At 39.6% G+C, this 17,282-nt stretch overlaps 1 protein-coding gene across 7 annotated transcripts in view; it reads right to left on the bottom strand.

Annotated features, from left to right (window-relative positions):
* The window catches only part of GTF2I (general transcription factor IIi), a 106,855-nt gene that overhangs the window by 71,855 nt on the left and 17,718 nt on the right, over positions 1-17,282 (bottom strand). For all 7 annotated transcript variants that reach the window (XM_032431166.1, XM_032431169.1, XM_032431167.1 and 4 more), the window contains exons 2-4: positions 6,927-7,030; positions 3,269-3,407; positions 870-1,004 (exon numbers count right to left, since the gene is read on the bottom strand). In XM_032431166.1, the coding sequence (XP_032287057.1) occupies positions 870-1,004; positions 3,269-3,407; positions 6,927-7,025 (373 nt within the window). In that variant the 5' untranslated portion in view covers positions 7,026-7,030. The remainder of the gene's footprint in view (positions 1-869; positions 1,005-3,268; positions 3,408-6,926; positions 7,031-17,282) is intronic.

Genomic DNA, 17,282 nt, shown 5'->3' with positions numbered 1-17,282 from the left:
CCAAAATGAAAAGTATGTAAAATATTTATATAAAATCTATACAAAGCAAAAGAAACAATGGCTGATTTCTTCCACTACTGTCTTTCTTTACAATAGCCTCACCCTGGTATAATACAGTCTTTACATATACAGTTCAGCCTTAGAACATGGAAACCTGACATGTCCTACTGTTACCATAAAATATCAGGCGATTTTTGGCCAATATTCTCATTGAAAACTTTAATTAGATAAACACAACGGACATTCACAACTGAGTGTGTTCTACCACATGTCTGTGTATATCAGGCAGTGAGTCCACAGATTCTAGAAACCCTATTCCCCAGATACGAATTTTACCTACAACCTCACAGTGTAACCAGTATCTTCTCCCTTCCACTGTTTTCTTAAGAGCTTTGTTTACCATGTGTTTAGACTAACAAAAGGTGGTTTTTTCAGGAAATTGGTGAGATCAGCACACAGGGCAAAAATAAACAGTTCTCTTTGGATGATTATGATGTGTTAATGTAGGTTCTCTGGGGAAGGGAGTGGGGGAGTTGATAGTGGGAGGGATCTATGCAGGTACTGGGCCAGGGAGTACATGGGAAATCTACCTCCCTCTTCCTTTTCCTATAAACCTAAAACAGCTCGTAAAAAGGAAAAAAAAAAAACCCTACCCCACAGCTCTAATAGGTACACTTGTTTGTTTCTGGGTTTCTTCAAATAAGAAATGGGAAGTAAGGTCATTCCTGATGTTAACCCACTGTTTGGAAATTGACTCAAATTGAAGTTTGTCAAAATGTGCAGTTTAACTGTGAAACCAGTTACACAATTTACCCTTTAGCAAACTCAATTATATGTTTCTTTTAGAAAATTCAAGTGTATAACCTTACCATAGCAAAAGCAGAAATAGTCTTCAACTGTTTTTCTGAGCGTCTCAATCTCTACAGCATCTACACTCATCCGATTCGCCGGGGTTGTAGATTTCATCTTATGCATCTCTGCAGCCTTTTCTTCTTCTTCAACACCTGCAAAATAATTAACGATACAAAAGGCTCTTATCCATTATCTTAGTATTTGCCTTTCCGTAAGAATACTTTTTTCTAATATTCTAATATTTATGATTTGTTATAAAAAGACAGAAAGAGGGGAGCCTGGGTGGCTCAGTCGGTTAACTGGCTGCTTTCAGCTCAGATCATGATCTCAGGGTCCCAGGACTGAGCTCAGTGTCAGGTTCCCTACTGGCGGGTAGCCTGCTTCTCCCTCTCCCTCTGCCCCTCCCCACATGGGCGTGCATGCTCTCTCTCTCTCAAATAAATAAAATCTTAAAAAAAAAAAAAAAAAAAAAAAGGAGAGGAGGGGGCATTTCAAAATAAAAACCTACAACAAATGACTTGAATATAAACGGTCATCATCTCTGAAATAATTGCAGCTGTGACTAAAAATTCTGTAAAGTAAAAATTAGCTACTAGTTTAAAAAACAAAAAGTTATCTTTAGAGTAATTTATCACCTGAAAACTTAAATATGAGATTATCACCATCACAAAAAACATTCCAGGTTCAAAAAATCCAACACATAGCAACTAGACACCTGTGGCTACTGAGCACCTGAAATGTACCAGTCCAAATCACCATGTGTGGTAAATTTGCAATACATACTGGATTTTGAAAACTTAGTACAGAAGACTATGCAAAATATCCCATTAATCATTTTTATGTTGATTACATGTTAAATGACAATGTTTTAAATATACTGGGTTAACTATAACCACTAAAATAAATTTCACTTGTTTCTCTTTCTTACTGTCATTAACTCAAACATTTTAAATTATGAGTGATTAATAGCATCTCATTGCTCCTGGACAGTGCTTTTCCAAACCCTGGGAAAGAGAATTCTCCCCAAGAAATTGTAAAACTGACTCATAAACCTATTGATTAGGTTTCAGAAGACCACTACTGATCCTTATCTACAAAATACTTTATATAAACAAATATTATGTACTTGAGAATTACATCCAAAGATGATTCTCTAGGGCATTAAATTACTGGTAACAAAAAGAAACTATGAATACTAATAGGCAGGGACTACAATTTGCAACTGAGGACAATTCCCCTAATGCTTAGTTCTAACCACTGGAGAACCACATAAGCAAGTCAGTATAGGGAACAGGAATATAAACACAGCTGCCAGTGGGATTATAGTATTCATGGGACAGATGGCAGCTGATATACACATAATCAAAACAACATTATTACTATAAACTTAAATACACAAACATGATCAAAGCCTTAAAAATTCTCAAAACGATCAGAAATAATGAAAAAAATTTAAATAGATTATACTAAATAGATTATATATAAAGCTTGAAAGATTATAGTGGGGCGTGGAGGGGGCCTGCAGTGTAGAGAAGATATGCTTTTTTTAAAAGGACTAAAAATACAATTGAGAATTGAACTAATGAATTAAGAAAACTATTTTATTTACCCACGATCTGCTCAATTTATCATGAACTGGGTCTAACTTGATAGTGGAAATTTAAGTTTGGCACTTAAAGACAGACAGACAGACAGACACACACACACACACACACACACACACACACACACTATGCCTGCTGACATCCCCACCATTTTGTTCTCTTTCCATGTTTAAGAAGAGGCTGTATCACTGAGACAACATGAGACCGGCAGGCAGTGTGAGGTTAAACAAGGATATAAAACTAGTCTGACTGTGTAAGACCATAGGCAGTAATAGCCTACAGCAAACTTCTCTACTGCGTTTGTTCCGTATCGAGTTAAATTTTCACCAATTGGATGAACTCCCAATCGGAGGACCACAAAATGCGTTGAGAACCCTGACAAGCTGATTCTATGGAGGGAATCGGAGAGACTGGTTTAACTTTGCAGCGTGCTTACACAAATTTTGTGCACAGAGAAGAACTTGCGTTTAACACGCCAAATACCTACCAAGAAAATAACTATCTAAATAAGAACCTTTAATCAATTCAAGATTTCTCTACCTCTTTTCTCAGGTGTGGCACTAATCCAAAGTAATGCCAACCAAGGAACACAGGATAAACATTTACCATTTTTCATAAACTCTTCAGTATTTACCCTTATATATTACCATGTCACGGACATTTTGAGCATTTTGAAATGTGTCTCTAGACATTTTAGAAAATCCTTTTAGTATAAATCTCATTCTGCTTTAGAAAATAAGACAACATTTGTTATCCATAAATATTTAGGCACAATATTTATGAAATACAAAAGATAAAAATACAACACTTACAGTATTTTACAAAATCTTTCTGAAAATCCTTTCTGGTGTTGACAAAAGCACGTCCTCTTTCAGTTCCAACGACAAACACATCTGTTTCATACACTGCGATGCAGGCCACTTCTGCCTTGGATTTGGCCAGTTCTTTACACTAAAATACAAATAGCAAACCTTATATTACATACAGATGTCTTAAAGTACTATTTCTGCTGGATAAATTAAAAATTATCACTTCAAATGTCTTTCTACAGTATCTGAAATCAGAAGAAGTTCCCAGTTTCTGGCCTTAGATTATCATATAAAAAGAGTCACCATTTTTAATTTTTTTTATTTTTTTTAAAGATTTTATTTATTTATTTGACAAACAAAGAGACAGCAAGAGAAAAAAAAAGAGAGCGAGAGAGGGAACACAAGCAGGGGGGAGGAGCAGGAGAGGGAGAAGCAGGCTTCCTGCTGAGCAGGGAGCCCGATAAGGGGCTAGATCCCAGGACCCTAGGATCATGACCTGAGCAGAAGGCAGATGCTTAATGACTGAGCCACCCAGGTGCCCAAGAGTCACCATTTTTTAAAGGTACCTCTCTTTCTATATGGTTTTCAACACCAATTTTAAACATGAAAAAACAGAATATATAAGAAAAAAGGCAGAAATCCCTTGTAATCTGTTATAGGTCAAATCCCCATGAAACAGACTCAGATTTCCACCCAGGCTTACTGGAGAGTACTCTCAATATCAACACTCATGAGATGTGAGGGGCGCAGGATTCAGCAGAGGGAGAGTTGATCGCTGGTGTAGCTGCATCTGGGGAGCTCTGGAGCTGGGATCGCTCTCCCAAAGAAACGGGAGACCTTAGGCCAGGGAGCCTCGAACCCTCCCAGCAGCTGGAAGGATCAAGGCCATCAGTCCTAAAGGGAAATCTGAAGCCACATCACAACATCCACTACATAATCCCACATCCAGAAGTATCTCTGTCTGAATACACCATGGGAATCGTGTTGGGGTATTTTTTTTTTTTAATAAGTATGGCTTCTACTAAGTATATTCCTATGAAATTAAAAATTCTCAAAAATCTTAACACTTACATAACATTCCATTTTATTTTCTTTAGTACTAACATTACTGGCAATGTTGATGATTCTAATTATCACTCCTTAAAATAACATTGAAATAATCTGGGGACAAAATATTTGTGTGTAGAGTGTCAGAGAGATGAAGCGAGTCAAAAAAACTTTTGACTCTGAAAGTAAATACTTTTAAGGTTCTCAAAACCTACTGCAAACTGCTTTCTAAGAAGATTCTATCAGTTCACACTCCCATCTGACCTTCTAGAAGATCTAAATCAAAATATTCTCACAAATGATACTGTGTAACTTTTCCAGAAAAATTTTAAAAGGGTATCTTAGTATAATCAATAATCCACTCAGAGCACCTGGCTGGCTCAGTCGGTAGAGCATGACAACTCTTGATCTTGGGGTTGTTGAGTCTAATCCCCACTTCAGGTGTAGAGATTACTTAAAAAAATAATAAAATCTTGGGCGCCTGGGTGGCTCAGTTGGTTAAGCGACTGCCTTCGGCTCAGGTCATGATCCTGGAGTCCCGGGATCGAGTCCCGCATCGGGCTCCCTGCTGAGCGGGGAGTCTGCTTCTCCCTCTGACCCTCCTCCCTCTCATGCTCTCTCTATCTCATTCTCTCTCTCGCAAATAAATAAAATCTTAAAAAAAAAAAAAAACTTTGCTCTTATAAAAAATAAATAAATAAATAAATAAAAAATAAATAAAATAAAATCTTTAAAAATAATAATAATCCACTGACTGGTTGGTATTAAAATTAAAGAGTATTGTACCTTAGCTATTTCTCTGTAAATTAAAATACCGTTTGCTTATTTTTCTACTATGTTAGTAGTATGTTACCCTACTGATGCATAAAAATACCTCACTTATTTTAGGCATTAGAAAAGCTGTTTAGGGGCACCTGGGCGGCTCAGTCGGTTGAGCGTCTGCCTTCGGCTTAGGTCATGATCCCAGGGTCCTGGGATCGAGCCCCACGTCGGGCTCCCTGCTCAGCGGGAAGCCTGCTTCTCCCTCTCCCACTCCCCCTGCTTGTGTTCCCTCTCTCGCTGTGTGTCTCTTTCTGTCAAATACGTAAATAAAATCTTTAAAAAAAAAAAAAAAGCTGTTTATGGAGTTAAATATATAATTATATATTTTTTCTTTTTTTTAATTTGTACTCAGCAGGGAGTCTGCCTCTCCCTCTCCCTCTGTCCCTACCCCTGCTCGTGCTCTCTGTCTCAAATAAATGAGAAATCTTTTAAAAAACAAAAACAAAAGAAAAACCAGAGTAGGGACTCCTGGGTGGCTCAGTCAGTTGAGCATCTGTCTTCGGCTCAGGTCATGATCCCAGGGTCCTGAGATCGAGTCCCACATCGGGCTCCTTGCTCAGACGGAGCCTGCTTCTCCCTCTGCCTGCCACTCCCCGTGCTTGTGCTCTCTCTCTCTCTCTCTCTGTGTCAAATAAATAAAATAAAATCTTAAAAAACAAAAAACAAAGCTAGAGTAGGATTTAATCTCTAAACTATTATTTAGGGGCGCTTGGGTGGCTCAGTCAGTTAAATGTCTACCTTCGGCTCAGGTCATGATTCTGGGGTCCTGGGATTGAGCCCAGGGTGGGGCTCCCTGCTCAGCAGGGAGTCTGCTTATGAGTCTATCTCTCTCCTTCTGCCCCTCCCCTTGCTTGTGCTCTCTCTCAAATAAATAAATAAAATCTTAAAAAAAAAAAATAACAGTATATAGCCACTAACATTCTTTAAGGAAAGAATTTTTCAAAATTCTCAAATAGTACAAAGAAGGAAAAAATGCCTTAATGAGGAAAGGCAACAAACCTGCAAACTCTGTCATACTGACACCTGGGAGGTTAAATACTATCTAATACTAGTCAACACTTAGGATGGGAAATACATAGCCCTCTCCTAGTTAGGATATATTTAATTTCAATGTGTCAGAAAATACCTAAGTCTGATGCTTATAAACCTATGAGCTGAAATACTAGGTTTCCCGCTATAGATCTATAAAAACATGATTAAGCAAATTGTTATTACTACCATCACAGAAATAAAAAAAATACAGCAAAAGGATACTTAATAGTTTACTATAATTGTGTATACAATACAGGTTTCTTAAAAATGAAGAGCTAACACACTAACATATTTAGTAAAAGGTAATGGGGTAAGGACAACTACGAACGCATAGCACAATAAAGAATATAAATAGTAAGTATGCTCTTATGGCCCAGAATTCTGCCAATGTTCTTTATACAGATACAATTAAACACCAGCGCCACACTAGAATATACAAACTCATTCTGAGTAACTTACATTTATGAGTAACAACACATAAATTCAAAGCTACTGCTTGCACAACAAGAAATTGCCTAAGATATTGGTAGGTAAACAACTGAAATTTAATGTAAAAAAGTAAACATTTAAGTAAGTTAAGAATATTCTGAAACATGGTAATAAAATGATTTGAAAGGTCTAAATCCATAACTACTATTCAAGCAAAAAAAATCTTCTTAAAAAACCAAAAACCATGTATGTTTACAAAAAAATCAATCTCACCCACGAACTCAATCCTATACAACTATAAACATTTTCTAGAACTATAAAGCCATCTCACCATGGACTCAAGAGCAGACATAAGGAACGTCACCACCATCCTGCTCTCTGAGGACTCCTCGTCTTCAACAGGCAGGGTAGACATTGCTACTTGGGCCATGATCCCTAGGAAAGAAATAAGAAAGTGAGTGGCAGAAATTCACAAGGTCCTTCTAAACAGATGTTCAGAGCTGTGAGACTCCTCCACAGACTGCCTAATTTACAGTTTTCTTGCCTAAGAGAAAAAAAACTCAGAAGCTGAGTATTCAATTTGTCAAAAACTCCCATCCTCTAAGATAGAAAATCTATCCCCTAAATTTCCAACTAATTTCCATAAAATTAGGTCAGCATAATCCCCAAAATAAATTCAGATGTCACCCACAACCAGTTAAAATTTCTCCCAAGTGAGGGGGCGCCTAGGTGGCTCAGTCGTTAAGCGTCTGCCTTCGGCTCAGGTCAGATCCCAGGGTCCTGGGATCGAGTCCCACATCGGGCTCCCTGCTCTGCGGGAAGCCTGCTCTCCCTCTCCCACTCCCCCTGCTTGTGTTCCTGCTCTCGCTATGTCTCTCTCTGTCAAATAAATAAAAATTAAAAAAATCTTTAAAAAAAAAAAATTTAAAAATAAAATAAAATAAAATAAAATTTCTCCCAAGTGAGGGACGCTTGGGTGGCTCAGTCGGTTAAGCATCTGCCTTCAGCTCAGGTCACGATCCCGGGGTCCTGGGATCGAGCCCCGTGTGGGGCTCCCTGCTCAGCGGGAAGCCTGCTTCTCCCTCTCCCCCAGCTCATACTCTGTCTCTCAAATAAATTAAAAAAAAAAAAAAAATTATCCCAAGTGAGAGTTAGAGGTGAAGCACTCCAGGATCCAGTGATAGTTTATCACAGTTCAACACAGGACATAAATACAAAGTTCCCTTCCTCCCAGGCACACGCAGAGTGGGTAAGGCAGACAGAGGCTGGGTGAAGAGAATTTCTTTGTTCTTACTAAGAAGGAAATCGGCTGCAGGACAATAACATCTAAGAATGCTTTATAATACAGCATTATTATTCTCTTTAGAAAACATTTTCTGATACTTGGGTATCAGCAAGGAGCCTCAGCTGAATCTCCAACACTATAAAAATGCAACACATAAACACGAAACAGTAAGTATTGGCAAGGATGTGGAGAAACTGGAACCCTTGTGCACTGCTCTTAGGAATGTAAAATGGTGCATCCAGGATGGAAAACAATTTGGTAGTTCCTAAAAAAGTTAAACAGAATTACCATGACACAGCAATTCCACTTCTGGGTGTATACCCAAAACCAAAGCAGGCACTCAGATACGTCTATACTCATGTTCACAAAAGCATTATTCACAATAGCCAAGAGGTGGAAACCCAGATGTCCACTGTCAGCTGAATGGATGCACAAAATGGGAGACATACATAAAATGGTATATATAATTCAGCCTTAAAGAGGAAAGAAGTTCTGAAACATGCTACAACATAAATGAACCTCGAAAAGATTATTCTAAGTGAAATAAGCCAGACACAAAAAAGACAAATATTATAATTCCATGAGATACCTACATAACAGTCTAATTCATACAGACAGAAAGTAGAATGGTAATCGCCAGGGACGAGGAGGAGTGAGTAGTGGGGATTTATTGTTAATGTGCACAGAACTTTATTTGGATGATGAAAAGTTCTGGAACTAAATGACGGTGATGGCTGCAGAACAATATGAATGCACTTAATGCCAGGGAGCTGTACATTTAAAAAGGGTTAAAATGGTAAATTTTGTTATGTATATCTTATAAAAATTTAAAACTGAGGGGCGCCTGGGTGGCTCAGTGGGTTCGGTGTTTGCCTTTGGCTCAGGTCATGATCCCAGTGTCCTGGGATCAAGCCCCACATCAGGCTCCCTGCTCAGCAGGAAGCCTGCTTCTCTCTCTCCCTCCCCCACTCCCCCTGCTTGTGTTCCCTCTCTTGCTGTGTCTCTCTCTATCAAAAAAATAAAATCTTAAAAAAGAAAAATTGAAAATTGAAAAAAGCAAAAATATACTGCATAAAGACACTCTAAGAAGCCAAAATCAAAAACCTATTTTAAAAATACTAATACTGGGGTGCCTGAGTGGCTCAGTCTGTTAAGCGTCTGACTCTTGATTTCAGCTCAGGTCATGATCTCAGGGTAGTGAGATCAAGCCCCGTGGAGAACACCGTGCTGGGCTTGGAGTCTGCTTAAGATTCTCTCTCCTCTCCCTCTGCCCTCCGCCCCCCCCACCTCTCACTCCAGTTCCTGAGCTCTCTCTCGAAAAAACAAAACAAACAACCACTAATACTAAAAAAAACTTTTTCTAGGGGCACCTGGCTGGTTCAATCGGCAGAGCGTGTGACTCTCGACCTTGGGGTAGTGAGTTCAAGCCCCATGTTGAGCACTGAGCTTACTTTAAAAAAAAAAAAAAAAAAAATGTGACCTAGCTCCACCATTTGTTACCATGTGAGTTAACTACTAGGCTAGATTTGGGCATCAACAAGTAACAAAGTGTACATACTTAGGAAGTAACACTTTACAATGAAAAACAGTAACAAAAACAACTGATACTTATCCCTGAATCTGTGAACAAATAGAAGCAATTTTGTTTTCCAAAACAGGATCTCTGTCCTGAATAGAGATAGAATCAGGAAAAGCGGTATTAAGCAAGAGATTGCTTAAAACACTGAAATTGCTTTCCCTAACAGCCTAGGTCTCATTCTTTTCACCTGGAAAAGAGTTTAAGTAAATTTATATTAAAATGTGGCTCAGTCAAAATGAACTACAGAGGCATATTATTTTGCCATAATCATAACATTCACTTAGAATATACTGTCATTATTTCTGAAAGTTCATAGGATTTCTTACTAATCTTACTTTTCTTTCAATTCTCCAGAAAGAGAAAAAGGAGACGTGATAAGGGGGACATGTTCTCATTTCACAAATTTAATGTGTCAAAGGTTATAGCCACTCTTAGTGCCAGAACACAACACGGGGACAATTTTCTGCCTACTGTGATTTCTACTTCTCACCTTAAATTGCCAGAAATCCGCCATGAGGTCATTCACACTCAATGAGTATTAAGAAATGGGAGACAGACATCACACTGACAGCCCTGGAGAGGTGCCACAGGCGATTAGAGGTCCTATTTCATTACCAGAACTTCTCAGGCAACACTGGAGCACTAAACAACGGGAAGAACCTTGGAGGTGACGAGTCCAGTAGGGCTTGATGGGGAAGGATGCATTTTGTTTGGGGCTTTCTGCTCTCAAGAAAGTGTGCATTTGCATCACAACAGAAATTCTCCGAACTTTGACCGTCCCAAGAGGCCATTTCCCTGGATAGTCTTGAGTCAAGACTCTTCAAGACACACTCTTCCTGCACCCCTCACCCAGTAACTACTGCCCTTTTCTTCTCTTTCCCAGAAAGGAACTGCCATCACACAGTGATGCTGACGACACACCAGGGCCACAGGCCAGGCCGGGCTGCGTACAGAGCACGAGGCATGACAGGCACTGGCAGACCGTGTTGTGGGTCCCCAACCACGAAGCAGCTCTGTGACCTCCAGTGAGCAGAGACACTAAATCAACCACTTGCTTCAAGCTTCAAAGTCCCCTTTCACCTCTAACCTTTTATGAGCCCCCTCATTTTATTTTTTTTTAAGATTTTATTCATTTATTTGTCAGAGAGAGAGCAAGCACGAGCAGGAGGAAGGGAAGAGGGAGAGGCAGGCTCCCCGCTGAGCAGGGAGCACGATGCAGGCACTCAATCCCAGGACCCTGGGATCATGACCTGAGCCGAAGGCAGAGGCTTCACCAACTGAGCCACCCAGGGGTCCCTTGAGCCCCCCTCATTTTAAATAGGAGTTGGACAGACTAAAAAAAAGAAGAAGAAAGATCTATTCATTATACCCATCGTGCTTTATTCATTACCTATTTCATAGTCACAACAACCCTATAAGGGAGAAAGAATAAAGAGCACAGAAGCGAAATACAAGTATATTCATGGAGCCTAGAAAAAAAGAACTTCACAGGAGATAGTGTTCCCATAAAACGCTTGAGCAGAACCCATGTAGTTTTTTTCTGGTTTATTTTAAACAGGGTTTGTGCGTGTGTGACTAGAAATGAACAACAAAAAAATCACCACTGAAAGCAACTAAAATGGGACAGTTAGCGCTCTACTCAAGAAATGCTAGTAGGCATATTTCTATCTCTAAACTTCATTAGGGATATTCTTTGGAACAAAAAGGAAAATGAACAGGGCGCCTGGGTGGCTCAGTTGGTTAAGCAACTGCCTTCGGCTCAGGTCATGATCCTGGAGTCACGGGATGAGTCCTGCATCGGGCTCCCTGCTCAGCAGGGAGTCTGCTTCTCCCTCTGACCCTCCCCCCCCATGTGCTCTCTCTCCCTCTCATTCTCTCTCTCTCAAATAAATAAATAAAATCTTTAAAAAAAAAAAAAAAGGAAAATGAACAAAATGATCATGTACTCTGTAAGACAGTAAATAAAAAAAAAAAAAAAGAATGGATCCCTCTGAATCTTCTATATACAGAAAAGGAGGAAAAATTGACCGGAGACAATTCATAGACTGAACCCGTGTTAGACAAGAAAATGACTTCTGGTTCTGGATTTGTAACAAAGTGCCTGCTCCCCCATGTATATCTAAAGGAGGCCTTATGAAGAGCTTACAAGAGAAAACGTGATCTCTTTATAAAGCAGTCATCAAAGGCAGAAGACCAACAGTCAAGGAATAACCTCGTGGATTATCCCTTTAGAGATGTACTATGGTAGCTAATAGCCCCATGTAACTATTTTAATTAAAATTTAAAATTTCAGTACGACTAGCCACCTTTCAAGTGCTCATATCCACATGTAGCCAGTGGCTGCTATACTGAAGATCACGGTCATCATCACAAGAACTACACCGCTGGGGCGCCTGGGTGGCTCAGTCGCTAAGCGTCTGCCTTCAGCTTGGGTCATGATCTCAGGGTCCTGGGACTGAGCCCTGCATCAGGCTCTCTGCTCAGCAGCGAGTCTGCTTCTCCCTCTCCCACTCCCCCAGCTTGTGTTCCTGCTCTCGCTGTGTCTCTCTCTGTCAAATAAATCTTAAAAAAAAAAAAAACAAAAAACAAAAACTATACTGCTCTAGAGGCTACACTATGTTGAGTAAACTCAGGTAAGCTTAATCATGAGAAGTAATTCTCATGACCCCTCCAGCCATCACGGTGGTAGCTGTAACCAGAGTTAACCAAGGAAAAAGAAAACTTAAGGGAACATAAACCAGGATACAAAGGTCCATTCCAACTCCATGTGAGCATTCTTCACGGCCAGCCTCCCAAGGATTGATTACTGGTATAAGAGTATCCCCAAAGAACAGAGTAACAAGGTAGGCTTCCTGAGAGGAACACACAAGTACAGTTTTATGATATGCTACAGTTAAAATGCATGTGAGACATCAGAGACACAGATTCTCAAGATAAATCAGTAAAATTCCAAAGAGGCTAAGCCACAATCAGTGCATCGACCTTGCCACAATGATCAACCAGCATCATGTACCTTCGGTCACATTCCATATTCTTACAGAACGAATTATTTATACAGCTACATAATAGCCCATCAAAACAGAATCATACAATTTCTCTGAACATCTTCATAAATCTTTTGTCTTATTTCCGTATTTTAAAATTCTTAATACTGAAATAGATTCATGAGCATCTTTATTTAAAAAGATTTATTTACTTATTTTAGAGAGAGAGCACAAGTGGAGGGAAGGGAGGGGCAGAGGGAAAGAATGTCTCAAGCAGACAACCCACTGAGCAAGAGCCTGATGCGGGGCTTGATCCCTGAACCCTGAGATCTCCCTTGACCCTGAGATCGACTTGAGCTGAAATCAAGATTAGGACGCCCAACTGACTGAACCACCCGGGCACTCCCATAAGTAGTATTAACATCTTTATAGCTCTTGATACATAATGCCAAAATTTTTACACTGTTCTCAGAAATGTTTAAAATAGACTAAATTTGGGGTGCCTGGCTAGCTCAATTGATACAGCATGTGACTCTTGATCTCAAGGTCATGAGTTTAAGCCTCGTGTTGGGTGTAAAGATTACTTTTAAAAAGCACTTTAAAAAAACATAGTAATAAAATAAAATATACTAAATTTATCAGCCTCACCAACATTTTTGGAGAGCTAGGACCTAATCACTACGAATACCTCAATACTACCAAAGTAGTTGAATTTCCTTGCTCGCTTAAGAAACACTTTTCAGGGACGCCTGGGCAGCTCAGGCAGTTAAGCGTCTGCCTTCCGCTCCAGTCATGATCCCGGGGTCCTGGGATCGAGTCCTGCGTTGGGCTCCTTGCCTGGCGGGGAGCCTGCTTCTCCCTCTGCCTGCTGCTCCCCCTGCTTGTGCTCTCTCGCTCTCTGACAAATAAATAAATAAAATCTTAAAAAAAAACAAAACACACTTTTCATACTTTTATTATTCGTATTTCTTCTTAGGTTACTCAGATCCTATGCCCATTACTAAGTTGATGTCTGATGGCTTCATACTTACATAAATTGTCAATAATCTTCCTTTTTTTGAAAACAGGCTCCATGCCCAATGTGGGGCTTGAAGTCACAACCCTGAGATTGAGAGTCACATGCTCTACCAACTGAGTCAGTCAGGTGCCCCAAAATTGTCAATAATTTTCAATCCCAATTCATTCTTTCAATTCTGATTATTATGTCATGTAACTCCTTGATTATTTAGCTTTTGTATATGTGTTTTAATTCTGTACTTTCAAATGCAGTATTTTCTGCTTCACACAATTTTTCATTTTTCTTTAGGAACATATTTAAGAGTCTTTGTTTATTTTTTTGCATCTCAAGACTTTTCTTTTGCCTAAGTTAATTCTTTAAAATTTCTTTCTCACGGCAAATTGCTTTTGTTTGCTATAAGTCTTTTATTCTTGTAAGATATTTTCACTGGAATAGAAATCTAGGTCGACAGCTTCTTTCGTTCAGCACACGGAGGTTATTTCATTATATCCTGCCTTCCACTATTGCCTTTCAAAAGTCATCTGGCGTCTCCTTTGAAGGTAATCCCCACCCCACCCCCTGCTGTTTGTATGTTGTTTTCTTTCTTTGGTTTTCTATAGGTTCACTATGCATCTAGATGCACATTTCTTCTTATTCAGTCTGTCCTTCCCTGGGATTCCTGACTAAGGATTCCGATGTATCAAATGGTCAGTTGTTGCCTCTTCACACACACTGTCTCTGTCTGGTTCTCCGTCTCCCATCCTACTGAGACTCAGACGGAATGTTACGTTCGTCCTAAGACTCATACTCACTTCTTATTTTTCTCATTTTTCCTCTCTTCACTATTTCTTCAGACTCACCTTGCATTTCACTAATTCTTTCTTTAGCTGTGCTTATTCTGTTATTAAAACCACACATCAAGCTTTTTATTGTTTATAATTTTCACTTCTAAAATTTCTATTTGTTGTTATGTAACCTTTTATAGTTTCCCACTCCCTAGAGATTTTCAAGCCTGACATATTTTTTTTATTAAAAAAAGATTTTATTTATTTATCTGAGAGGAGAGGGGGAGGGGCAGAGGGACGGGGAGGGAGAGAGAGAAAAACTTAAGCAGACTCGTGCTGAGCATGGAGCCTAAAGCAGGGCTTGATCTCATGACCCACTAAGCCACCCAGGTGCCCCAAGCCTGACATATTTTTTTTTTTTAAGATTTTATTTATTTGACAGAGAGAGAGCGAGAGCGTGCAGGCACACACAAGCAGGGGGAGTGGAAGAGGGAGAAGTAGGCTCCCTGTGCAGGAGGGAGCCGGATGCAGGACTCAATCCCAGGACCCTGAGATCATGACCTGAGCCCAAGGCAGAGGTTTAACTGAGTCATCCAGGTGCCCTATTTCTTAAAACATAATAGAGGTAGTTGTTTCATAGTCTCTAGCAATTCAAAAAAAAAGTCTTAGCAGCTGTATTTCTGTTGTTCTGGTAGTTTTTGCTCATATTCATGGTACTTGCTCCCATGTATGCCTGATTATCTTTTGTTATGTGCTGCTCACTTTACATTAAAAAAAACATTAAAAGAAATTATTTTAAGGACACCTGGATAGCTCAGTCGGTTAAGCATCTGCCTTGGGCTCAGGTCATATCCAAGGGTCCTGGGATCGAGGCCCGCGTCAGGCTCCCTGCTCACCGGGAAGCCTGGTTCTCCCTCTCCCACTCCCCCTGCTTGTGTTCCCTCTCTTGCTGTGTCTCTCTCTGTCAAATAAATAAATAAAATCTTTAAAAAAAAAAGAAAGAAAGAAAAATTATTTTAAATGTGAGACCTTTGATTAAGGCAGATTCCTCCAGGTGTCTGGGAACACCACCTCCCTGGGACCACCATAATCCAAGTTCAAGACTTCAGGTTGCTTGTGCCACCCAGATGTTAACCCAGACCACAAACAGGGATGCAGGCTAGCTTACTTGTCAATCACCCTCATCCAATTTGGGGTCTCATCTTACTGGAAAAAAAAAGTCTCCTATTTGACCCCTAGTTTTGTGCAGGCTCTGGGCTTCCATTTCTGAGCCTCTCATCCCATAAGGTGTTGCAATTGGTAGGTACCTTCAGGACAAAAGTGATTTTCACTTCTATTATCTGAATTCCCACTTTCTTTTTCCTATTAGCCTTTCTATATTAGCCCTTCCAAGTTCCCATCTCATCAACTTTTTGTTATTTATACCGGTTTTATTCTATAATTTTAGAACATTCTTATTAGTTCCACCCACTCTGGTAACCACATCTTATAATATTCTTTATTCTTAAGAACAACTTATGAATTTGCCAAAACTATCTTAGACTGTAAGGTTACAAATTCCTACTTCCAACCACCCCAAGAAGGGAATTTTTACGTCTTAGTTATTCAGCTGAAAGGATGCACTGGCTCCACATAATGCTAGATCCGGAAACACAAGACATGTCGTTAAGAGTTCTCTCTACTCCCACACAGATTCTTCACTTCTCCTTGAGCAGATGGGTTTCTTCCCTAAGACAAAGATGACGGCCACATGCATCTTTCAGTTTACCACACACCTATACTGTGACCCTAGAGGCAACAGATTATCTTATCTTCCCACTACAACGTACACAAGAGTTCTGGGGGTTTGTGTCACAAGCCTGGTCTAATTACAGTGGCTAGTCAGAACAAAATTATCTGGGATTCACTGCGATTGGCAGTCTAGCTAGGACCACATGGAATAGGAAGGTAGGCAGTTATTCAGAAGGCAAAGCAGGGGGACGCCTGGCCAGCTAAGTCCGTATGGCATGCGACTCTTGATCTCAGGGCTGCGAGTTCAGGCCCCATGTTGGGCGTGAAGCCTACTAAAAAGAAAGCAAAGCCAGGACACCGGTATCAGGAGAAAAGGGATGAGAAAGCATAAGCCTAACACACAAAAAATAGCAGCGACCTTAGTCTGCTGTATCTTCTTTACTATTTTTTCAATTTCCTCAATTTGTCTTTTCTGAATGTTTTCTGACTTCATCTTGTGTTTCCCTGATTTGATTTTCAATTCTCCTTTAGGACTTTCAAAGATGACCTTCATTGGACTGTTACTGTTTCATACATCTCTCATCCTGGTCAGCTACTGTTTAATGGATGTGATGCCTTTTTGATCTGTCTGAAACCAGACTCCAGCCATTCTGTACAATCTTCTTGTGTTTCTTGTTGGAGATCCATTTCAAGGATTAGGTTTATCTGAGTCCTTACTGTTTTGATCTGTTCCACCTCAAAATAAGCCAATAATTAATTCCATACAAATTTTCATTTGACCATACTTCTTTTAGTTTATTGATCCTTGCTGTTAATGCTAAATAGCAAAATAACAAAAAATATTTTATAGTGAGTCAGAGACTTCATGAAGATTTTCACACATGCCATTATCATTCTAACAACAACAAAAACACACAAAACAAAAAAACCCACTGAGGTCCTTAATATTTTTTATTATGGTGATCTCTAAAATACTACAAAATTAGGCACCTGGGTGGTTCAGTCGGTTAATCGGCTGCCTTCAGCTCAGGTCATGATCCCAGGGTCCTGGGATCAAGTTCCACACTGGGCTCCTGCTCTGCAGGGAGTCTGCTTCTCCCTCTGCCCCTCCCCCCACTCGTTCTCTCTATCTCCCTCTCTCTCAAATAAGTAAATAAAATCTTTTTAAAATAAATAAATAAAATCAAATATTACTAAATTTTCAGTACTTGTGCTTCAAATTTAAGCTTCAGATCAGACTAGTAAGTGGGGAAGGTACTATATCACACTGATCCTGTTTTTTAATTACATTTTTACCCTTTTTTTTTGTATTTATATTTTGTTAAT

This window comes from Phoca vitulina, unplaced genomic scaffold (genome assembly GCF_004348235.1).
Source record: "Phoca vitulina isolate PV1807 unplaced genomic scaffold, GSC_HSeal_1.0 scaffold45, whole genome shotgun sequence".
Classification (NCBI taxonomy): domain Eukaryota; kingdom Metazoa; phylum Chordata; class Mammalia; order Carnivora; family Phocidae; genus Phoca; species Phoca vitulina.
The sequence above is the reverse complement of the archived record's forward strand: the minus strand, read 5'-3'. Positions and strand labels throughout refer to the sequence as shown.